The sequence below is a fragment of the Calonectris borealis genome, chromosome 7 (genome assembly GCF_964195595.1).
Source record: "Calonectris borealis chromosome 7, bCalBor7.hap1.2, whole genome shotgun sequence".
In the NCBI taxonomy this organism is placed as follows: Eukaryota; Metazoa; Chordata; class Aves; order Procellariiformes; family Procellariidae; genus Calonectris; species Calonectris borealis.
The window spans coordinates 22,832,766-22,857,218 of NC_134318.1; the positions used below are offsets into that span (position 1 = coordinate 22,832,766).

A 24,453-nucleotide genomic window follows, 5' to 3' on the forward strand; every position below is an offset into this window, starting at 1 on the left:
AGGGGCTTAGTATGAAACAAAGACAGGACACTAATTCTAATTAGATCAAAAGGGCTTCCAGCAATAGAGATGTGGAGCAGACAAAAATTTGGCATTATGGTCAGCCTTCAAATTCAAGATCAGTGTAACAAGCCAGCGTAAGGACTCTTCCTTGCATGTGCTTTCCAAAATACCCAACTCAACTGCCAGTGCCCAGCCCAACAAACTGCTCAGAAAGCAGTCCTAGTCAGCAGGGAAAGCCCATTCCCTAGGATGCAGAAGGGACTGGCAGCGGGTCTCCATGTGAGAGAGAAGATTGGGAGGTACATGGGGAAAGGGAAAGGAGAGGTGGAAGAATTCTGGATGTTCTGCAGGAAATCAGGTTTCTTATGGCTCTCACCTCTTCCATCTCGAAGGACAACCTCTTTTTCATCTGTAATCCAACGGTAACATGGGAACTCCAAATAGTCACCCAGCGGTGTTTTTACAGTGATATACTTAAGGTACCAGTCATCCTGGTACCAATATTTTCGTTTCTCAATTTTTATTAGCTGAATTTCTCCAAGGTCTTCTTCCACAGTCACATCATAGGAGTCAACCTACAGAGCAGAATACAGTCAATGATCCACTGCACATGCAGGAAGCACAACCAGCACTACACAAGCGTACCTGGCCTTTCCTGATATGGCACGGGTACAACAGAACTTTCCAGCTTCGGGTGGGTGAGAAAAGGAAGGCCTATTATTGGACTGCAATGCAACAGAAAGATGAATAAAAGAACAAACAAGAACATGCAAAACACTCTAGAAACAGAGAAACATTTTTGTATGCAATCTAAAAATTATATTACTCCTTGAAATGTTTGCAAGTCTGAGAAAAACGTGCAGACCATGAAACCATTTGCTGCTTTCCTAGCAATAGCTGAAAGAGGTATTGCTAGGGCATATCTATTCATGCAACTGGAGTGGAAAGATGATCATGAGATTAACACATTGGACTAGGAATCTAAAGACCTATGTGTATTAGTCATATGGGCTTCAGACTAAGGACAGTATCCAGATCACCTAAATCCGCTTTGTCTTGTGCTTCCTGTGGCTGGTCTTCCTCAGTTCTCCATTTTTAAAATGAGGACAATGGTACATTTTATGTTTGTACAGCTCAGATTTGGACAATGATACATTTTATGTTTGTACAGCTCAGATGTACAAAGGAATTTAAGTAGCTAACTGAAAACAAGGTTCACAGGAACCCCAGCTAGCTCTGGAGGCACTTCATTCTTTCACAGAAAACAAGCCAGCATGTGGAAACGTGGTTTAGCTCCTTCCTCAGTTTGGAGTTAACTCAAAGGCCTGACTCCTGCAACATGGACGGACCTCAGCCTAGACTTGCACAGTAGCTAGTCTGTTTAGTCCTTTCCCATGCTAAGGGTCTGGTCATAGGGTCTTTGCACTGAGTTGGTACTAAAGCCTAGGACCACCCATACCTGGGAGTGCCTTCAGGAGTGCCCTCATCACTGGCCTACAGGGCCAGGCCTCTGAACCCTTGAGTTATTGGCCATGCAATGATCCAGGTGAGGAGCAGACCAGTCCTGGTGCTGCCCCTACCCAAGCTTTGCTGAGGCGCAAAGGCTGCAGCTCTGAACCTGGTCAGACTGAGGAAGTGACTGAATACCATGCTTTCCCTTTCTTGATGACTGCTCCAGCAGGGCTACAAAAGAAGTAGCAGTGAACATTTTCTTCTCCTTCTGAATTACAATGACTTCAACTTCATTGAATTACAATGGCTTCAACTACCATTGAAGCTCAGCATTTCTTCCATGTGGTAGGCCTGTTCTCAGTCCACATATATGATTTGGCCTCTCACGGCTTCACCATCAGGTGGCTTGAAAAGGATGTGGAGCTGCTTGGCCCACCAGGATGAGTCTATCTGTGAGCACATGTAATAGCAAACCTTAGCTGCTAAGTGCTCTCACTACTGAGGTGTGATGAGTGGCCGCACTGAAGGCGCCTAGACACAACAAGATGACTTTGGCCACCAAGGTCACGCACTGGTTCACTGTGTAAATCGCCTCTCCCACAACACCGCTTTCAGTGCCGCAGCTACATGGCCAGGCCTGGGAGAAGGACAGTTGTGGACATGGTGCTCCCCTCAGCACTTCTTGCCCATGCTAAGCACCCCCCACTCAGCACAACGGCTGTTATGAATGCTGACTTAAATGCCTTGCTAAATTGCCTAACAGATTTAGGACAGTGAACACTTATCCCAGAGATGGATACTTCAGTCCCCTCATGGGGCTAACTTCTCAGGGCTGCATATAGTCTCTTAGTGGGGACAGCACCCAGCAAATGACAGTTCTGGTGGCACTTGCACTATTAGGCAATACCAGCATAGGAAGAAATGAGTAATCGTTTCAAATATGACCAGTAAGACACTATGGGGTGCTAGGCAATGCAGAACAGGAACTGACTCTCGATTTCCAAAAGTGTAAACAGCTCAGGGCAAACGGGAGTAGCCAAGTGCTCATCGTAACAAAGCTGAATTGGCTATGGCAAGCATGAGAGCAGCAGCCAAAGCCTACTCTGCTCAGATGATCCTGCTAAGCTTCACGTGATTACAAGTAGAGACTTCATTCTCTTGTGGGTTTTCTCAACACGGTCAACAATCTCTGACACCAACCAGCTGCTGATATCAAAAGGATGAGGTACTGCATCCACACGCTGCAGGGCCTGTAGGGACTCACCTGCCTGTGTGAGCTTTGTCACGTGGCTCCTGACCTAGACACCACACCCTGCTTGTTCTTTCCAGGAGCACTTTCTTAGCCTTCTCCAGGCATTTGATATATGCCCACCGTTACTGTCTTACTTGCTAGGGAAAGGCTAATTTACATAAGGACCAAAACTGAAGAGTGAAGAAAGGTTAAGTTCCAAACAGGAGAAAGGAGGGGAAAAAAAGTAATTTTTAAATGCCTCCAGATGGCATTTATTATTTCAACCGTTACAAAAGAAAGATTCATAGCAACTTGCACCCACATGATTGGAAGAACACACATAAGAAGGATCCCTTGGCATCTCTTCCTCTCCCATTTTAACCCAAGTTTCCCACATTATTGATGCAAAGCACCCTTTTGTATGAGCTACCCATGAATTACCAGCTACGATGATCATTTTGGGATGAAGACATCTATCTGTCCCCCAAAGTTTGGGATGACAGACCTCAGTTCTCTCATAACCCATTACATAAAAATACCAGCTTTCATAAAGTTTGTCACATCTAATTGACTCATAGAAGCCAGAGAAAAATAAAAAACCCTTTAGGCTTTGAAGTCCATCCTGCAGACAATGAAACATTGTCCTTGCCTGTCTTTCCCCAAAGATGTTCCTCAATCAACTTTGAAACTGTCACGCCATGATTGCTACACTGCAACTCATATGAGGCTGTTTCATACTAACAAGTATATTGGAATTTCTTCTAATATGCAGCCTAATTTAATTTTAGGCTCAAATATTTATAATGGGCATGGATGGTGCTTATTTTGATTTGCTGAGACTTAACTGACTAATCTTAGTCTGAGCTATAATCTCCTCACGTCTATTAAAGCAAAAGACATTTAACTGTTTCTTTTGAAAAGGAAGCCCATCATGTCTTAAATAAAAATTTGCAATGTTTATGTCAATAGCACACCCATACACACCAGGTGGTAACAAACTGCTTCACAAATAGCGTGGCGGTCCTTGGCAAGCTTGGGATGACAGCACCTGTCTGATAGGATGTGAGCTGAGAGAAGAAAATCACACAGATGAGATTTCAACCAACATATTAAAATGATGCTTGTCACTTTTCCTTGCATCTCCATAGCAGAGAAAAAAAATCCTTCTTTCTGTGGAGCCAATAAATATACTAATTTTGAACATTTTTTGAAAGTTTATGTTGCTGACTCTTCAATCCCCCCACTATCCCAGCACAGCTAAAAGGATAATGTGTAAAGGTAAATTAATTCCCTTGATGATTCATGATTTCGAACCAGCTGTGGAGACTGAAAAATGTTGAGTGTTTTTTCTCAGAAATCACATTAGTAGTGACTTGAGCCACGACTATGACAGTCAGTGACTGTAGGACATACCCCTGCGCTCCTGGCTAAGTGAATGGAGATTCCTCCCTCCCACAATGCTGGTTTCAAATACCACCTTGATCTTTGCCTATCACCCCATGTCCAATACCCTCAGCTTCACTCTTGTCAATCAGCACAAAGAATTCTGGATGATGTCTAGAAAATGTAGATAACATGCTCAGATTGTTTCCCATTCTTCAAATCTTCTTTCCAGAAATAGGCAGCACTTGAACCATTTCTATTTCATATTAATTTCCCTGCAACTCCTGGTTTTCTCAATAAAAACAGTGTCAATAAACTCTTTACCAGGCTCAGGTTTCGCACTGAGTCAGTACTTCTGCAATTACATACGTCTTTGCAGGACCAGACGGCACTTTGCAGAAGAGTCCGTCGTCACAGGCTGTCATACTCATACTGTCATACTTGTATCTCCAACTCAGCCACTTCCTGGGTGTGCACCTCTTTATGCAATTAAAACACAAAATGAATTCTCTCTTTCAATTTTACCATGATCATGTTGCATTTGGCAGTCAGGAGCTGGAAGTAGCCACCTTGCAGAGACACAGTGCAAACGAATCGCAAACCTCTCTGAATTATTACCCATCTGTCTTCATCACTATAAAAGGAATTTAAACATGTAAAGACTAATGCGACAACCTGCAGAAGCAAATGATAAACTGCATCTGGATCAGATTCGCTTTGTATTCAGCTACTTGGGATTTTTATGTTCCATCTTCTCACGCATTTCCAGTTCCAGGGCTAGTTGTGTACAGAGGAAGAATAAAGTGACCAAAGACACTGTCTGGATAGGGGAAATGTACTGCATTATTTTTAGCTCAAGTCCTTATGAAAACCCGTTGCTGTCAAATGATTAGTATGGCACAGAAGGTCTGAAATTAGTCTTATTTTCTCATCACCTCCTTGTTGCCCAATATACCTGACTATCCTTTTTTTAATTCATCTCCTTTAGAGGTTCAGCTAACAATTTTGTTTTTTAAAAATCCTTGTTTACATGTATATATGTCTATAGTTCTTATAATGTCACACCTAAGATATATACATCTAAGATTTAAATTAACAAGCAATGTGAATCAGATGCAAAGAGTTGATAGAAATGTCACATTGACAGCCAATCTTTGGAAGAAACTCATTCCTCTGGTAACAATCTCTTTGCTAATATTACAAGAGCACTAAAATAGTTGCACAAGTCACTATCGATATAATGCAAAAAGAACATTCAATTAGCCTAAATGTGCCTGAAGGTTTTTAATCTTTTTATGACCACCACAGTTCCCATTTTAATGGCACTTCTGAACGTGAGGGTTCTCTCCTGATGTCACACCCAGCTTTCGCTGCCTCCAAGCCAGCGACGGCATGGGCTCACCTGAGATGACAATTTTGCTAATGCAGTAAAGGTGTGTCAGGTTACAAAGATGGTACAAGGTCCAGGTAAGAATTGACAGTTGGTTGCTCAAGGTTTCTATGGCATTTGTTGTACGAGGTCTCCTGGTAAACACATGGCGTCCCTGATGACTGCACAGTGAGCCAGAGATGTTAGGAGTTTTTACACAGTTTGAGTTCAGAATGAGAGAACAGAATTAATGAAGACTATTGGACTGTCCACATCCTGTTTAAGCAATTTAATCTCACGCAAAACGTAAGCTCTTTCTTTTTGAGGAGAGACTCCTATTGACTAGCCTAATACTGCAAAAAAGACAACACAGACAACTCCCCCTTCTGTAAGCACAAAGCTCTAAGTGGAAAGAACGGTATTTCCCTTCTGGAAACGCTTGTGAGTGTGTTTCTTTCAACAAAAGCAAAAAACAGATGAGGGGGTAACAGGAAGAAAACAGAGAACTGAGTGACACCATAACACTTGCTTTGAAATCACTCGGAACCAACAGGAACTTACTCAAAAGACGCTGAGTAAAGAAAAGCAGCTATAGCTGTCTACATCGCCTGTCTCCAGTACTTGGAGTAAGTCAATCAAAAACTACAACTAAGCTACCATTGTGCACATCACTTCAGGCTTTTCCATGTCCCTTTCCCTCAATCAACATTTGGCATGCAAATCTCCTACTCAAAACTGGCCCAAGCCCTCATTCATCATATCTAGTAATACGCACAATTTGCATTAATTCAAATGAAGACATTACCAGGATAAAGGAACTACTGAGCCTGGCCCAACATTTAGAAAAGAAACTGGAAAGTAGACAAAGCCTTACAAGATAATACTGTAAAATTCTGATCATCCACTGAAAAAGTGCATTTTTTTTGCAAATGTGTTCACAATTGAATTGCTTTGCAGAAGAAGAAAATTATAAAGATGCTATTGAAAGAAACACTAAAGGCAGAACTGTGAAACCAGTTGCTACATTTTACAAAACAACCAACCCGAAAGTCTTTTGGCCTGTTTCAGGGTTGGTTTTTTTTTTGTTACGTATTGGTATTTTTCTTTTCTTTCCTTCTTTCTTTGCACAATGTATTAGTACGACTCACAGTGTTTTGGGCACACTAATTAATTTGGGTAGGAGAAAAAGTCCTCATCTGGATTTAGTCAAGGACCTTTGCACTTTGAAACAAGTTTGACAAAAAAAAAAGAGACAGTCCCTGCTTACTTATGCTCCCTGCTTCAGAAAGCTTACTTATATAAAATGCTAGGACTCAGGTGAAGACTTTCAAATGTGCCTAAAAGCTGCCTTCCCAAGGAGATGTAAGAACTCCTTTTAGGTGCACACATCCTCTGCTGTAGTGCTACTAACATCCACAAATCTCCGTCCATTGCTTCCTCACCCAGTGGGGTCCAATGCTCGCAGGTACCTCTGCTCCTGCGGGACCTGGTCCCACAGCAGTTCAAGAGTTGCTACTGAGCAAGCAACATATACATATACTTAATGCTCACATCATGGCATTTTCTCCCTGCGACAGGATCCAATCCAATCGGATGTTCAGAGTACTACCAGGCTCTCCATCACAGCCATCTCTCAAAGACAGTGAAACCCTCTTTTGTAGCCCAGGGATAAGAGCAAACTGCCTGGTCGCTGGAGACCTGGTGCTTATCTCCTCAGCTGGGCAGGGCTCAGCCCTCCAAGGAGAGCACCCTAACCCTAAGATTGTAGGACAGTCTGAGGTCTTCTTCAACCTCTCTTGCTAATGTTGTTAAGCTTCGCTTAAAATATACGACTGTTCACCGGAAAAGAGAGAAAGAATGACTGGATGTCCATTTGGGAGATTCAGATAACAAGGTTCTAAGCTAATGAATGTTTAAACATGAAGGAAAGTAACTTCAACAGCAGCGGCTGGTAAGTCCCCACACCTGAATTTGCTAGAGCATCTCATCAGAACATCGGCTATAAATATCTGGGGACCATATCTACACACGCTACAACACTTATTCAAAATGCTGACTTCTGTTAACCATATCTGAGATGTCTAAGGCAGAAGAGACCAGATAACTTAGGCTGTGAACCCCATGATTAAAGAAACACACCTAAAGGCAAAGCAGCACCGTGACAGTGAAGTTTCACTCGTATATGCAGCGGTAGGTCTCATTTCCAAAGTGACTTATGAGGACTTCGTTAAAACTTTCAAAGTTGCTTAAATCTCATTAGACCTTTTGGAAACTGTGAGTTAGGTTTCCAAATAAAATACACATTTTGAGAGGGGGGAAAAAAATGACCTGAGCCTATTATTTTCACAGTGGACAATAAGCAGATAATTAAATGCCATTCTAAAACAGTGCTCAGAGTAGAAGAGATTACAGATGGATAGCCAGGGTACTGTGATGAGACCAAAGAGAGGATAGGGCACAATACACGGCAGAAATCAAGGTTAGAAAGAATAGCATAGCTGATAGCCCAGTCCCAACTTCATTCTCACACTTGCATGTTCATGCTGTTTTCCAACTTTCATTGAAGTTGCCCTACACATTTCCCTTGGCAGGCATCATAATTCCCACTGGAAGCTCTTATCTCTTTGTTTAATTCCTTGGAGATATCAGGGCTCTGACTACTAGTAAATACTGACCCTAAACATCACCTATCAACAGGAAGCACATAAATTTTTTAGTATTTGTGAGGAAAATATGAGGAAATCTGAAAGCTCATTGTAAACCAGAACCAAAGGGCCCCATCTTTCCCCACGACTGACTGACCACAGCCTGGGCTAAGCCCCAGGACAGGGATGTGAATGATGGGCGGCCGGGGATGGCAGCAAGCACCTCGGTCCTAGTGTTCCGCTCCGGAGCACGGGCACACGGGGACGAGAGTTTTAAAAAGCACAGCCCTGCCGCAGTGCCTCGGGGCGCCGGGCCAGGGAGCCGGCGAGGTGCCGCAGAAGGCTCCACCGTCCCCGGCCTTGCGGGTCCGGCCCGAGGCACCGGGAAGGGAGATGCGCGACAGCGCGTACGCGGCGGAGCCCCTCGGACTCCGCCGGGGCGGGGGCCGGGCAGCCGTGGGGTGCGGCCCCCCCGCCCGGCTGGACTCACCGCGCCGCGCTCGAAGTCATTGTAGAAAGGTTTGTCCAGGAGGTGCCTCTCGCTGCAGCCCGCCGTGCCCTCCAGGCTCAGGTACACGTAGTCGTCGGTGCCCGCGAACCACTGGCTGCCCGTGGCCACCGTCACCGTGTAGGACGGCATGGTCCCACCGGCGCGACCCGACCCGACCGGCCGCTGCAGAGCCGCGCTCCTGCCCTAGCCCGGACCCTGCTCAGCGCCGCCTCCTCCTCCTCCTCCTCCTCCTCCTCCTCCTCCTCCTCCTCCGCCACTGCACGGCGCGGCTCGGCCCTGCCCGCCCCTTCCCCGGTGCCCGGCACATCTACCCGGTACCATGCACAGCCTTCGCAGCAGCCCTCCCCGACACCCCCAGGCAGCCTGTGCTGCACAGCTGCCCGCGCCCCGCACTGCGCCCCTGTGCCGGCACAGCTACCCCGCACTGCGCCCCTGTCCCGGCACAGCTACCCTGCGCTGCGCTCCTGTGCCGGCACAGCTACCCTGCACTGCACTCCTGGCCCGGCACAGCTACCCCGCACTGCGCCCCTGTCCCGGCACAGCTACCCCGCACTGCGCCCCTGTCCCGGCACAGCTACCCTGCGCTGCACTCCTGTCCCGGCACAGCTACCCTGCGCTGCACTCCTGTCCCGGCACAGCTACTCTGCGCTGCACTCCTGTCCCGGCACAGCTACCCCGCACTGCACCCCTCTCCCAGCACAGCTACCCTGCACTGCACCCCTCTCCCAGCACAGCTACCCTGCCACTCTACTCTGCACCCCTGTCCCACACGCTGCACACAGCCCTCGCAGTGCACCTGCCCTTCCACTCTGTGCCAGCTCCACGCCAGCACACTTTACACAGCCCCTCGCACAGCACTTTCCTCTTGACATCCTTCCACTGTTGTTGCACAATGCCACACAGCGCTCAGAGCTCTCAGCACGCAGCATGCTGGTCTGCAGAGCAATCACACAGCCCTGCACAGCTCACCCTCACGCAGCTCGGTGTGCCTCGCCACCTCTACACTTACAGGATTTCAGGCATGCACCCTCAAACTGCTCTGCACTCTGTAACCTCACCTCCTAATCACCCCAGTTTGCAGGCATACACACTCCTCTGTGCCCAAACCTTACACATATACTACACCGACTCAACACACTACCACGACCTACCCCCACACGTACACTGCATATATCCCATTCTCTTTATTGTCCAGAGTTACTGACTCCATACTCACACCATACTGCACCCTCATTATATACAGCAAATCTGCAAATGCATGTACAGTTCACCCTTTTCTCAGGCCTAGACCCCCATATGCACTATTGCTGGCATGCTTAACTCCCTGCATTCCTCTAAGCTTCTCAAACACTCTGTTGTCTTTGCACAACGCGTGTAACACTAACTGCCAGCATATCTACACATCAGTGCTGTACATACACAACCAACCCCCCATTTCCACAAAGTGCTCTAAAAATCCCACTGTTTCACAGTCCCCACCGTGAGTATACCAAGCACCAAATACCTGCTATCATTAAGATGCTATCATTAAGACAACAGAAAAGCTGGCTGTGCTTCTTCCACAGTCCAACCTACCCTGGAGAAAATAACCCTATAGCAGTGACACTGCACACATAGCACTTAGGCACCAAGAGCACTAATGCTGTTCTCCTGCATTTTCATCAGGCAACCACATATCAGATGCTGTCACCCCTGTTACCTCACTGATGATCTTCCTTCATGCTGCTGCCAGCAGCAGCTGCACGATGGTGTGCTGAAAGGAGCCAGGTTGGGGCTTTTGCAGATCCACCATTGCTCTGTGATCAGATCGAGCTCCTCATTTCCTCGCTGTCGGGCAGTTCGTCTGGCTGATGTCTGTGCCTTTGTGAATTTCTAGTGATGACAGGAACACAGAGCAAGATAAATTAAAATCACCTCAGAAGTGCTGTACTCATGGTACTCTTGCACCTCAGGTGCTGTCCTCGCATCACCTCATATACTAACGAATTCAGTCATACTTTGGTAGCACTTTCAGTCTGAGGCACTCGCTACATGGTCTGTCTCCTCACATGTGAAGCTGGGTGGGCATTATCAGCCACCAACCTTCAAATACAGAGGAAGACAGCGACTAAAGTCAACAATTGGAAGCTATTGCTGGCTCTGCCTGCTTCTGTTCTGGCAAGCCCAGTTGCAAAATGCTTTGTGCCTCGCTCCAGCATGGCTGCTGCATCTTGGACTGCTGGGCCACACCGCAAGATATGCTTACGGAGTCTCTGGTTCAGCTTCTAAAATTGCAACTACCCAAGATGTGTTGTGGCCTGCCTTACTTACACACCGTGGCCAGTGGTGGCCACACAGCAATGGGGACAGCCTGCAATGCCCTGGAAAGGTTCCTGTTCTTTTTTCACAGAAGCATGATGCTACTGGGCTACACTCACCCAGCCAAGTCAGAGGTCTCCTACATCTCTTCCGTACAAATAAAGACTCAACCATTTGCTATATTGTGACTCAGATTTCAAGGCTCTGCCACATTCAGGGTATGTATTTACATATAGGCATATAAAAAATTCACTGTGCCTGTCTTGGTTCTACTGAATTGCTCAGCATGAATTTCTACTCTGCTGCTACTTTTTAAATAACACCCAGAAGTGCAAGATTGCCAACTGTCGCATGGCATGCCTGAGGCAGCTGCAGAATCCCAGCCCAGAGATCTGATTGCTTCTCCTGAGATTTAACCAGCAAGGGATCCTGCCTGCTGCACTGTGATCCCTTCCATCGACAATGTTACCCCATAAAAGTGCACCATAAACTCCCAAGTTCCTCCTTGGTTTCATCTTTCCTTTATGTAAGATTTCAAAGAAATCATACATCAGTTCCATTTTAGCACGAGTGCTGTCAGCCCTAAAGTTTCTAAATTTAGCTTCACAATCTTCATTGAAAGATATATCTGAAACCCTTTTAACATGTCAAGTACTTCAGAACCAGCTTTTGTCAGACATAAGGCCACCTTCTGGGCACCCTCGGTTTTGCTGCAAATATAGAGCAAAGTGGTGTTCAAACCTTGATTGGCAGGTTTCCATGTTTCTTTGTGTTTCAGCTCCAATGGTTTGAACCCCATCCCATTCCCCTGGGTCATCAGTTCTGTTTTCAGACTATTCGGGTCTCTTCTGTACAGAGGTGTGACTGGGGACTCTCGCTACAGTGTTACAACTTCTCTTATCAACTCGTTAAAGAAAATACTAGACAAGCTCAGTCGTGCACATGAAATTTGTAGGAATGCATTTGTTACCTCTCTCCAGCCCCTTCACAGCTGTGTCTCTTTTTAGTCCGTTCCTTTAGCACCTCTCACTTTTATCGTGATTTCCACCTTCAAGGATTTATTGATAATATTTACTGTTGGTAGAATTTCAAATGTTTCATCAAAATCCTGCCAAACAAAAAATCCTGAAAAACAAAACCAGCCGTTTTACCAAGAGACTACATTATTTCACCCCTGAGGAGACCCACACTGTAAAAGACCCCAGCACGATTCTCTTCTGTGTTCTGTCATATGGCTGCTTGATGTCAAACAAGGAAACCACTCTTGGAAATAGCAGTTGGATCCCATAGCTGGATCCAAGGTGCATGTCCTAAAGATTAGGCTATGGCATCTGACAGAGACTTGCACTGCAGGGTTTCCCCTGCCCCCCCAGCGCCACCCTGGAGTCCTCTTGGCACGGTGGCTAAGCTGCAAAGGGAAGATCGTGTTGCACTCTGCACATGGCACCTCTGCCGGGGATGGAGAGGGAGGCTTGAGCCACTCAGGTTGAGCACGACCCGGACCCCAGGTCTCCGGCTTGCTTTCCGAAACCACCAACTCACTTAAAGCACATGGTCATCCTCATGGCTTCTGCCTGCTCCTCCAGCAGCCGGTCAAGCCCTTTGCTAAGGCGGTGGAGGGCTCAGAGACCAAGGGAGATGCAGCCTGTGAGAGGCACTCTGGGACAGGGGCTCCCTGGCCAAGGCGCCAGCCTGCACCCCTGCCGCAGGCGCCGAGGACCCGCAGCCTGCCTGCGGGCCGGGCGCTCTGCCGCGCCGGATCCCCGGGACTTTCGGCCAGCAAGGGACGGACCTCAGAACCCCAGCTGCCCCCGGACCTCGCACAGACCAAAAATCCGCGCTGCGCCCCAGCCTGGGAGCGAGCAGGGTTTGCCATTGCCGTGCACGCGGCACGTGCCTGCCGACCTCGCTCCCGCAGCGCGCGCTCCCGATCTGACGGAAAACACCCAGAAACGGGACGGGCGCGAGGCGGGGCAGCAGCGCCCCCTGCTGGGCCCGGCCCCCCCCCGCCGCGCCCTTCCCGGCCCGCAGCCCAGCGCGGGGTTGTAAGCAGGGTGCAACGTTACCTCCTTTGCCAGTGTGAAAAATAGAATAAAAATAGAAAAAACCCCACATTTCCCCCCCCCTATTTTGCATTCTATTTTAAGACGGGGTTGCTGTTAGGTGGTGTGCAATATTACCTCCTTTGCCAGCGTGAAAAATGCAAAAGGTGTCAGAGTAATCGACCTCTAATCGCCATCAAAAACTGCCTTCATGCCTGGCAGTCCTTGTGTGCGCAGCTGCCGAGACCCAGTGCTGGTTTCCGGCACCTGCTTGCAAAACCAGTCAGTCCCATCCAGTCATGGACCCGACGCAGGCAGCGAGCCCGGGCATATTTCTCCCCAAGCCGCTTTCCTGGGGAGGGAGGAACCGCTCCCTGCATCACCTCTGCACTCGAGCCCCTCTGCTTCTCACCCGCCTCATTCCTCGCTTGAAGATGGTTTCACAAGGCAGTGGTGGAATCTGTGCACTCACAAGCAGGGAGCTGGGAAACTGGGCCCTTAAAACATGAGCAGCCGCTATTCCTGAGCTGGCTGTGTGTTAGTGGGGGGCTAGGACAGCCCCCTGCAAGGGGCACATCTACTCTGCCATGGATTTTGCTGCTTGTTATTCACAGCTCCCATTCGCCTAGGCATCACTCAGATTTATTACAGGGAAATTCACAGCGGAAGTCAGCTGCTGTCCCTCTTTATCTCCTTGCAATGCCAGTGAAAAACAAGGTTGTTCTGTGAAGATGTCACATATCTTATAGCCCCCCTGAGGCTACAGGCAATTTGGGTGGGCAGATGGCTCTCTTGAAATATGCTAATAAGGACTGGGAGTGGGGAGGAATGATACAACATGGTAATTAAATGACGGAGGGGATCAGTAGAGCCTACAGAAATTTCCAAGCTACATAAATAATCTAAGGGGCATGGGCTTAATAGCTGAGAACATATGGGTGCTAACTGCGTATTGCTCCACCAGAACAGGAAGAAAAAGCTCCTTGTTCATAGACCTGCCTCTGTCCCAGCTCAGTGTCCCGAAATTAACCCTAGGATTGCAAAGCTTAGCACAGAGTGTCCTTGCTCTGCCATCCAGGCAGTGGCAATTCTGACACCAGCTGGATCTCTCACAAACCCCCAACGGGGTTGCTATATCAACACTTATTACAATATCTTTATACCTTTTGTGCAAGGGATCATCCAGATTGCAAGGGGCTGTGAGTCTCTCTCTCCCCATGAACTTCCTACCCCCTTTTTGAGGCGGTGTTCCTTGGATCCTCCATCCCATTAAGTGTGATGTTAGGACACCTTCCTCAGCCCTGAGGACCATGGGACCTGGGACCGCCTGACCTCAGCACTTCCAGATCCTCTCACTGCCTCTGCGGATGCAGTTGTGCCACCCTGGCACTTTGCAAGAAGAGGAGAGGAGGGAGACAGAGAGAAGGCAGCCTGCTTTCAGACTTCCCCTCCCCAAATCAGTGCTGGGAGGCTGCGCAGCTAACACTGCTAAAGAGGAGGGGAGAGCAGAGGCACAGGACAGGTAAGCCATGGACAAAGCAAGCACAAGGAATGCAGCCGCATTAGTGGCTACTCTTTTGGTATCATATGGTGCTGCACATGTTTGAGAACTGCAAAACTAGAATAGCAGTGGGAGACTGAAGACTGGTGCAAAAGGCCTAAGCCTCAGCAGCAAAGGTAGCGTCCCGATAGAGGCTTGTGCAATATCAGCTCTAATCTGAAGTCAGGCAGGTCCAAATTCACCCCTGAAATAATACCTTTAACTTCTACCACAGCTTAATTTGGTCCAGGGCTGCAAGAAAGCTGCTCAACGGAACGGTTTAATGGTCCGGTTTCTCTGGTGTACATCAACTGCTTAGGTGTGGCCATGAATGTAGCATGGTCCTGAAAGCACAGTTTTGGGATAAAATAAACCATCATCTTGCTGGCATGAGAAACACTGGGTTAGCTAATCCCATGATCAGAATCAGTTCTCTTTTAACACAGCACTTCTAAAAGCAAGAAGTTAAACACGAGAGCAAGACAAGTGGCAAGTCAGACTCTAGAGAGACCCCAGTTTATCCACAGGAAGGGAACAATGGTACTTTGTGAGTTAATTTGGGATGCTCAGGGGTAAAGCAGACATGAAGTACTACATACACTCTCTAAGACAGCTGCGCTTTCTTGTTGGGATCAAGTCATCGGCCCAAGACATTTCCTATTCTCTCCCAACCACAAGGATAACTGTTTCCCTTGACAAAGGAACCTGCTGTCCCCAGCACCAGACCCTATGGCTGTAACAATGATGAATTCTCCCAAGCCTGCTTGGCCTGCCTTGTTTGCAGGTGGCCTTTGAGACAGAGAGTATCAGAGCAAACCAGCACAGCAAGTGGCTCCCAGCAAAAACGACTGGGAGGTTAATTTCAGCGAAGTCTTAAAATGTTAGGAATTGCAAGCCTGATTCCTTGAAGCTTCGGGATTTAACAAGCACACCCTGAGTGGTGATCTTCCCCCTCTGCTCTGTGCAACCTTCTGGTGTTTTATTCAGTTATTTCAACCCCCCCCCATGTTAAAGCCTCTGAGATAACTTTATTCATCTCCTTAACACTCTCAAGCAAGGTCTCCTCTCTGTTTTCAGCTTTCAGTTCCTCTGTCACCAATCTTGCCTTTTCCCTAGAATACACTTTAAAAGCATATTCTTCAAGTTTGCCATCACTTGACCCTGTCTGAGCAGTATTACGTTTCCTATTTTTCTACCCTGTGTAATGCACTGAACTTGTTCCCCGTTTCCTTTCCTAGGGCTCTAATGATGTTTGATTTTTTTAACCCCTCCCTGCCTTCTTTCTGAATTATATTCCCCTCTCTCTCTATTTAGCCAAGATGAATGAATTTTTCCTCTGTTCGGTTCTTGTTCTATAATGAGATATTCTTGCCTGATTTTCTGATGTCATCCATCCATCCCAGGACTGTGAAAAAGCATCCTCCCTCTTCTGACTGTCTGTACTGTGGTAACACAATACAATCCCAAAATGTCAGACAGCATCCTACACATCAGATACTGGAGCCTAGAGGATTTACAGGAAAAACTGGGATCGCAGGTGGACATTGAGTTTGACTTGCACAGTGTCACTTTTGGGTACTTCCACAGTCATTCCTATGAAGCACATGCTGATTGTAATTTGGTTCCTCCCAGCACAGCGCGCTCTGCCCGGCCTTGCCCAGAGGCAAGCTGAGTGACCGAGAAACAATGACAGTGGTGAAGGAGGAAGGGGGGAAGAGGAAGGAAATTTGGGTTGTGCAAGTAGAATAAATGGAAAGGGGCAAATACACCATGATATGGGTGAACAGGCTGGGGACAGGGAAGTCTGAAACGGAGGGGGTGGGTGACAGGAGAGTGGTCCACAGGGCGGCTGTGGGAAGGAGGAGGACGTACAGCCCCTGCAGGACGGGCTGAGCAGCAGCGCAGGCGCAAGCCTGGCTCTTTAGACTCTTGGGGCTTGGTTTTCAGAGTCAGCAGCTGGAGTTACACCTTTTGACACCTCCATAGTCTCCAGAAGGCACTCAGGTGGATCTTGCCAACCCCTGCTGCTGCCCTCCTGCCTCCCAACAGCCTCCCTCTGTCCTGCTCTGAGAGGCAAGTCATGGTCCTGCCAGCCAGATACCAGTAACTACTCACCAGACAGCTCCAGTTCCTGGGGACCAGCTGAAAAATCCTGTTCCTGGAGCCACAGTTGTGCCACGAGCTGCTGAGCCACTGCTCTGCTCTGCCTCGGAGATGGACACACTTCACACAGTGACAGTAACACTCTTTCAGGTGAAAATGAGGCTTACAAGAGGGAAGAAGTTATTTTATAATTAACTTGAGGTGCCTGAACCCAAGATGAGGAGCACTTTTTAACCAGCAGCCAGATGCCTCTACAGGCTCTGTTCCTTAAACCGTCTATCAGCTTTTCATCCCAGAGTCTGTCAGTCAAACAGCAGGCCCTGGAAACTATCTTACCACATCTCCAGCAGGGTATTTTTGTATAAGAGGTCTTGCTGGTGGGTTTGCAAACTTTATGTAAGTAGCTTCATTTACTACAACAGACTTGCTTCGCTAAGGGAATATAGGACAGAGCCTTTTGTTTTGCATGGGAAGCACCTCTCTAGGGTTGCAGTATTAAGATTTCCTCCCCTTTCTTACCTAAAAGAAAATTAAAAACTAATTGCTCCTTAAAAAGAAATATAAATTGAAAGATTTTCTTTGAGCCCCCTTGTGTCTGTTAAAGACACAACTTTCCAGATCTTATCTGCTCTTTGGCACTTATGCTTTTGATACAAGCTTTCTCACAGCAGAGCAGATAGCTGTTTTCCTTGACCTACTGGTGCTAGAAACCTATTCAGAGAAACTGCTGAAGACTTCCCATTCTGAGGCTCGGTCCTCGCATGAAAACACACATAGCCCTGCAATCGTGCTCATGCCATCAGCAACGGATAAATGCAGCCATCCACCACTCCACGCTTACACAAAGTTATTTTTCTTTCTAGAGGAGAATCATAGTAATGAGCATCTTCTGCTCTGCACCTCTGCCTAGAAACGGATGCGTGTGAGAACGCTGACTTCAGACATGAAGCATTCGTAGCAACACTCAGTATCGATTCCAGAAGCTCCAGATTTTAAGGACCACAGGAATCCTCTCTCCCCACCTCCTGCATGGCACAAGCCAGAAAATTCTCCCCATGATTCCTGCATCTGAGCCCAAAGCACCTGCACAGTCATATCTTCTCACTGCATCGAAGGAGTCGCCCACTCATTCTGATGGTTAACCACCCCTTTATCATTATGAATCATTTTAACATCATATTGTCATGGGATGCTACTCTGCGTTGGCCTGCTACACTGAAGACCCATCAAGTTGCATGTTTTCTCAAGTGAAAGTAACTCATTTTGATCATCACCTTACTACTGGAGAACTTGACTTTTCTCTCACGTGGGCCTCTAATGCTTTTTCAAACAAAATGGATACTGTAATGGTTTTGGTTTGTTGTGGTTTTTTTATAGAAACACTTTATTGCTGCAGTCAATAACCCTGTGTATCACACACAAATAACCAATTACAGTTTAAGAAACTAAAAATAATTCTGCAAGTGGTAATACTGAGAAAACAAACATACATGAAAGGATACAAAACTATACATTTAGGTTACTAGAAATTTACTAACTAAAAAATTCTGCAGAAGTGTGAAGTGTCTTGTATAAACTATACAACACATGCCAGTGTAAAGTTGTTTAACATTATACAATTACCTATCTACAAATGTTTTACCTAAATACAAGATCAGCTGCAATTTTTAAACAGTTATCTTCCATACAAAGACAAGTGCTTTCAGTACTTCATTGGAATATACAGACACTGCAATACCTCAAAACTAAAAAATAATCACAAAATAAAAGGTCCCACTTAGAAGTTTTCTTTGCATATCTAATATAACACTGTGAAAATCCAGCCAGCAATATCCTTGCTTTTGTATTTGCCCTGTTTCACGCCTATTTGAGAGGGACCCAACCCAGAGTCACCGACCCTCCCTTTCATTGCTGGCCACAACCTCCACAGCAGACTACACCAGAAATCTATACCTCAACACACTTCAGCTTTAGGAGAAATTTGGACCCGGGTCCCACTTTGTAAGAGATACTGACCTAGCCAAACACAGGGCAGAAGCAACCAGCTCCCATGCGTGGCCGTATCCATGCGTCACTTCAACGATTTGTGAAGAGCAGCACGCCGAGCAGAGCCCTTCCGCGCAGCACCGCCACAAGTGGGATTGCTGCCCTGATCAGTACAGGGGATGGGCAGAAGTGGGCTTGGACAGGCAGTTACTATTGCTTCCCAGGATTTCCCAGGTACAGCACAGAGGCCCAGCACTTCTCTAACCCCTTGCAGGCTAAGCGTAACCTTTGTGGAATCTCTCCTGCTGAAGCAAAGCCAATTTCAATGAGATTCAACCAGAGGAAGCTGTCCCCCGGTCTAGCCATCTCTTCAGAACACAGGGCAACATTTTAAACACCATCCTCGCTCCCAAAATACAGGGTTACAGTTGAAGAAAGTCCTGAGAATTCATAGGAATTTAACATCTCATGATCTCTTAAATGGGATCAACCTTCTGCAGCACACACCTGTATTTCTAACATACTGCATGTCCATGACCTGGCAGATACACCAAATATGACACAGCAGGGAGATTTCCTTGGCACAGCTGGTGCTTTTTTGGACAGGATTTAAGTCAATGGAGCGGGAGTAGGGTCACACGTCTAGGGCATGGGACACATCAGCAAAGGCTCTGGCAATCTAGGGAAGGGACCGTGGTAGATGGTATTAAGTCTATATGCCCTCCTACTTAAATTCTGGTCTCAGAAAAGACCCAGGTAACCCAAACTAACTTTGGCCAAGGAACAAGGAGCAAAAAAATCAGACTTCTATTTCAGTCATTTCAAAAGCTGCCAGAAGGAAGTGTTGGAAAGCCTGACCTGACAGGGGGTGGTCGTTCCCCTTACTGACATCTGGGCGGGAAGGACAGAGCTCACCTGAGCTAGCATCAGTGCCTCATAGCTGGAAGCTGAAAACAAGTCAACAGTATCTTCTTGAGGAGAAAGAAGGAAAAAGCACCATTCAGCCTTCTCACACCATTTGATGGCACCATGCAGAAGCAGAGAACTGCAGCTCCAGAAGCCCACTGTTAACACCAAGCAAGAATCAGCATGAGAATTGTGACCAGCATAAATGAAAACCCCTGACAGATGGATCTCTCCTGCAGCCCTTCCTGGTATGAGCATTCCTAAGCAGTATAAAGAGTTTAAATATTAGGCCTTAATTTTCATTCAGAAAAGACCTGCTGGGTGAGGGAATGGTTAGCAGCAACACTGGCTAAAACAGTTTCATCCACAAATATGTTTCCCCAGATGATTTTTCTTCCCAAGTTAAGATACACAGGGGCACAGCAAAAATCCTGAATACACTGAACACTACTTGGCATGTGTCACATGGAGCTTCCAAAACACCAAATGAGATTTCATAATGTTTCATCAAGAATCAGGTATGACAGTGATTGAAACAGGACCAGCACATTACAGTATGCCATATCGGCACTTGTCAGAACATCGGTCAGACACCAGTGCCTCTCAGGTTTGAGCTGGAGAACAAGCAGGTTTCACACCAGAACTTGTCGATTTTCATTTCACCTACTGGCCACAGATCAGGTGAGAACACGCACAGCATCAGTTGGCAGCTGATTCTGTGCATCTTGCAGGTGTAACGTGAGCATCTCGCAGCTGTAACGTGAGCATCTCGCAGACATGTAAGCCTTGTGCACTTGGGCATTTCAGAAGAACATGATGAAGGTGTGCAAGACCTGATATTTAACCCACCTGAGTTTATCTAGTAAATCTTTTCACAGAACAAAACAGAAAACGAAACAAGACAGTGTATTATCTGGGTTCTCGTAATAGAAGAGGATCACCCACAGCGGAGTTCAGGAAAGGGCCCGAGTAATTGCACTTTAAATTATGGCAGGCATAGGCAACAAACTCTACATGGTCATGAAGACCGCTGCTACTGGCAGGGTATGCAGGGTTTGTCTGCCTGTATCACGTAAGCATGGGACATCCTGACACCTAGCACAGTACACAAACACATGCCAGTGCAGCTTTGCTAGGACTGCCTAGAGGTCTGGGTATTTTAAAACATCTCAAGAGCAAGGTACCATGTTGTTCATGAAGGTCACAGCCAGTAAGCTTCAAGTATGAGACCTCGCAGAGGCACGCATGCACACACACACTTTTCCTCTAACAGCTCTTAGAAACCACTGCTGTGTGTTCTCTTACCATAGTCCCTTCTCTGCCTTCTTTTAAAATGCTAATTTAGAAATAAATTAATATTACATTTTGAAGAAAAAATCACTGATCTCTTACTGTTATTCTTTGGGAAGTCTTAAAGCAACTACTTTTATTATGAAAAGAACTTGTCCGATGAAAGCTGTACTTGAAAAAGACTAAGTAAAACCTGAACCGCAGCTGGGGATTTAGTTCAGTATCTCAACAAGTAAACAGAAGGTTTTACCTAACTCAGAAGTCCAGGCAACTCCTACTAAGACCAACCAGAAGATTATCATTGACTTTACAGAGATTTAGATAGGGCCCAGGTAGGGAAAGTCAGCTTTCAAATGCAGAGGCCTCGTGTGCTGACTTTTTGTGGGGCTTTGCTTCTCAGTCAACTGAGACGTTGGTTAAATGAGGGCTTGAAGCTGGATAGTGGTTCAGTGAGGCAGATTGGTCAAGCAAATTAACAGCAGACACCCCAGGCTTTGGGCAACTCTGCCTAAAGCCCTACAAACAGATTTTAAAGCTGTCCCTCTCTTTTCATTAAGGCTGACTGATTGAAAAGCCAGTCCCAAATTCAAAAGCACAGACAAAACTATTCTCTAACCATGTAATGCATCACATCAGAACCAAAACCAGGCAGGTATTTTTAAACTCATCCACTTAATGCAATATTTACTTCCTAGACTTTGATCTCAGCATCTCCTCTGACAACGTCAAATTCTTGGGTAATTCACACATGACACTAAAGAAGGCAAACCAATTTCAGCTGTATTGACTAAGTATCTTTTTTTCCATAACAGCTCACATTTTTACCAATATAGCAACAAACCCTTTGTCAATGGTTTGGAATGAAAGTTACATCAGGTATATATGTGTAGGTGCGTTGATGGTCTGACCTGCTGAAAAAAGAAGCAAAACCAATCCCAAAACAGAGCACTGAAACCATTACGCATTGAAAACAAACACTGTACACATCCACCACTCCCCATACACAAGTCACAAGTGCAACATCCTTCGAAAAAAATTGCTCTTCAAAGGAAACCAAAAGAGGCAGAGTTTTTTAGTGTTAAGTTCAGTAAGATAATGTGGGCATGTGTTGGAAATCACAGGTTGGATTTTTTTTTAATTTTTTTTTTCTTATAAGGCAAGAGGTTTATGTTGCAGAAGAATAGATGGGGTAAAGAATGAAGAAATGTTTCGAAAATGACACATTCTTTCAAGTTTCATTCTCATTTGACATACATATTACAAAATAAAGATTTTTAAAAGTGCTATATGCTTTGTAACTCTCATCACAATATGTAAAGCAAAATTTTACACCTGCTGCCTAAGACAAAATGTTAGTGGCGGTGTTAGCGGTAGACTAGACTCTAGCTCTCTCATTTCCCTCAGTGTCTGGGACAACCTCCTTCATCATGCTTAAAGAACAAACAAACAAACAAACCCCACTCTACACATATTCCAGAATCATTTTGAGTCATCTTCTAAAGTAGCAGACTCCATGAAGTTGATGACAGTTAACTAGCGGCTTGCTTGATACCAAACCCAAGGCTCATTCTACCCAGTATCCCGTGGCTCTTTGATCAGCCAGTACGAGAGACAAAACGTTGAGAGGTATGCAGCCATGATGACATTGACAGATATGCCAAAGGGATTTAAAAAAATTCCAACAAAAAACAAATGTAAAAAAATTCATCCGCCAGCCCTCAGCTGTTAGCCGATTTTAAAAAGGTAGAGCAGTTTGCAGTAAACAAAGATATTTTAAATCCTCAAGGACATACAGAAACAGCCCTCCAGCCCAGCAATCAGACGTGAAGGATTTCTGCAGCACAGTCTTCTGGCTCTGTGTAATGTGAAGAGTTTGTGTCTGAATGGTGAACCCCAAGCATTTCTTTACTTTCGAAGTTTGGCTCCATTAGTGCAGGTTTTTCAAAAATATTCTTTTTGCTAGTTTCCGGACAGTTTTGTACATATATTACTCGGTTATAAGCTTTAAGTCTCTTCCACAGCTGTACGTACACTTTGCATTGTACATACATGAACAGAAGTCCTCCAGTGAAACCAATAGCCACAACCACCAGCTTAGTCCAAAATGGCCACTCCAGAATCCCTGGAAGAAAGAAAATAAAAAAAGAAAAAAGAAAGAGGATCTGGTCAATATTGGCTGGACTACATTGGATCTCTCAAAAATATCCTGTAAGGAAACTGTCACAGAGTTTGGGACATGCAATCTATTCTTATTTTGTTATTTTTCTTGTTTTGCCTTTTTTTCCCCCCTTCAAGTCAAACACATGCAGACTTCTACTTCACATATCACATTTGTTCTCACCCACTCGAGGAAAAACAAAACAATTGATCCTCTGTGTCTGCGCCCTTGTGTGGCACAATCATAAACAGAGTCAAGGCAACAGCCAGTAACATGTTTAGGTCTTTTTACACCTGTTTTTAAACAAAAATTGGATCAGATTATGAAAGGGATTCTATGGCATGGTTTCCTCTTCATAGCAGGAGACTCAACTCAGTGACCCAAGAAGTCTGTTCCACTCTGTGATCACACAGTACACGGAGTCATAGTCTTTAAACTCAAAAGGGAATGATTGTTACCATCTAGCTTGACATGTTTGTTATGCAGACCAATTTTATCTGCATCAGACCCAGTAACTTGTAGTTGAACTAAAGCGTCTCTTCTGATGCAAAACTGCAAGTGTTGGAGATGCTGAAGCATTCTGGCAAGCTTACCCTCTGTGATTAAAAATGACCACCATTACTTTTCCTGAATTTGTCTAGCTTGAACTTTTAGACATTGGATCTTGTTACATCTCCATCAACTACTTTTAAATGAGAGACTATTCATTTTATACATCTTCTGCTTACATAGGTCCTGTATCCACCCAGCCTCTCTCCTCTTTAAAGATAAGCGGCATCACAAGACGGATATGAAACCATGCTGAATCACCCACTATCAGGTTTCTCAGAGAATAAAATCATGGCCTTCCAAGTCTTCAAAGTTTTTAACGAGATACAGACCAGTGTTCTTTTGGAAATGCATGGTAGCGTGGGAGGAATGAAAATATTTTAGTCCCAAAATACAAAGGGCACAGCAGCGTGACTACTGATGAAATCCCACCCATGATTAATACCTGAACCTCTGATTCACAGGTGAGCTATCTGATGCCATCTGTAGGCAGTGATAGTATACGCTTGCCCCTGTGCAGACATGAATATATACCCCCCCACACCCAGCTCATTACAGCACTCCCCAGATTTAGAATCCAAATGAAGGGAGCAAAGAAGGCACTGTAACAAGTACTAAATATTCCTCCTATTCATGTTCATCTAATATATTTATTGGCTAAAATAACCTGGAGACGATAAATCTTTGAAAGCATATGCTTTCCATTATCATATGGAAACCTTACACCAAAAGGCCAACAGATTTCACCATACATGGAAGAGATGGGGTTGGATGGAACAGAAACGAAAAGATTTCATTCAAAGCAGCTTCCTGACTGAAGTCATGAACAATCAAACTACAGCCCAAATGAGAAATGACAGCAAAACTGTTCAGTTTGAAGTTGATTCTGCTCTGAAGAGATCGTAACAGCTCTGTGGATTTGCAGGTTTATTGATGCTCAGCTACCTCCCCAGATGAAGCTCTTCAATCACCAGCAAAACATTTTCC

General features: G+C 45.8%; 2 protein-coding genes across 18 annotated transcripts in view; both read right to left on the minus strand.

Moving 5' to 3' along the window:
* Positions 1-8,822, minus strand: part of ALOX5 (arachidonate 5-lipoxygenase) — a 34,611-nt gene extending 25,789 nt beyond the window's left edge. Inside the window, exons 1-2 of one of the 2 annotated variants that reach the window (XM_075154578.1) lie at positions 8,574-8,822; positions 380-578 (exon numbers count right to left, since the gene is read on the minus strand). In XM_075154578.1, coding sequence (XP_075010679.1) covers positions 380-578; positions 8,574-8,723 — 349 coding nt within the window. In that variant the 5' untranslated portion in view covers positions 8,724-8,822. Of the gene's footprint in view, positions 1-379; positions 579-3,670; positions 3,971-8,573 lie in introns of those variants that run through there. The other variant, XM_075154577.1, reaches the window with a different exon arrangement.
* Positions 8,823-21,518: 12,696 nt separating this feature from the next.
* MARCHF8 (membrane associated ring-CH-type finger 8) overlaps positions 21,519-24,453 on the minus strand; it is a 119,595-nt gene continuing 116,660 nt past the window's right edge. For all 16 annotated transcript variants that reach the window (XM_075154588.1, XM_075154589.1, XM_075154596.1 and 13 more), the window contains one exon: positions 21,519-22,881. In XM_075154588.1, coding sequence (XP_075010689.1) covers positions 22,577-22,881 — 305 coding nt within the window. In that variant the 3' untranslated portion in view covers positions 21,519-22,576. The remainder of the gene's footprint in view (positions 22,882-24,453) is intronic.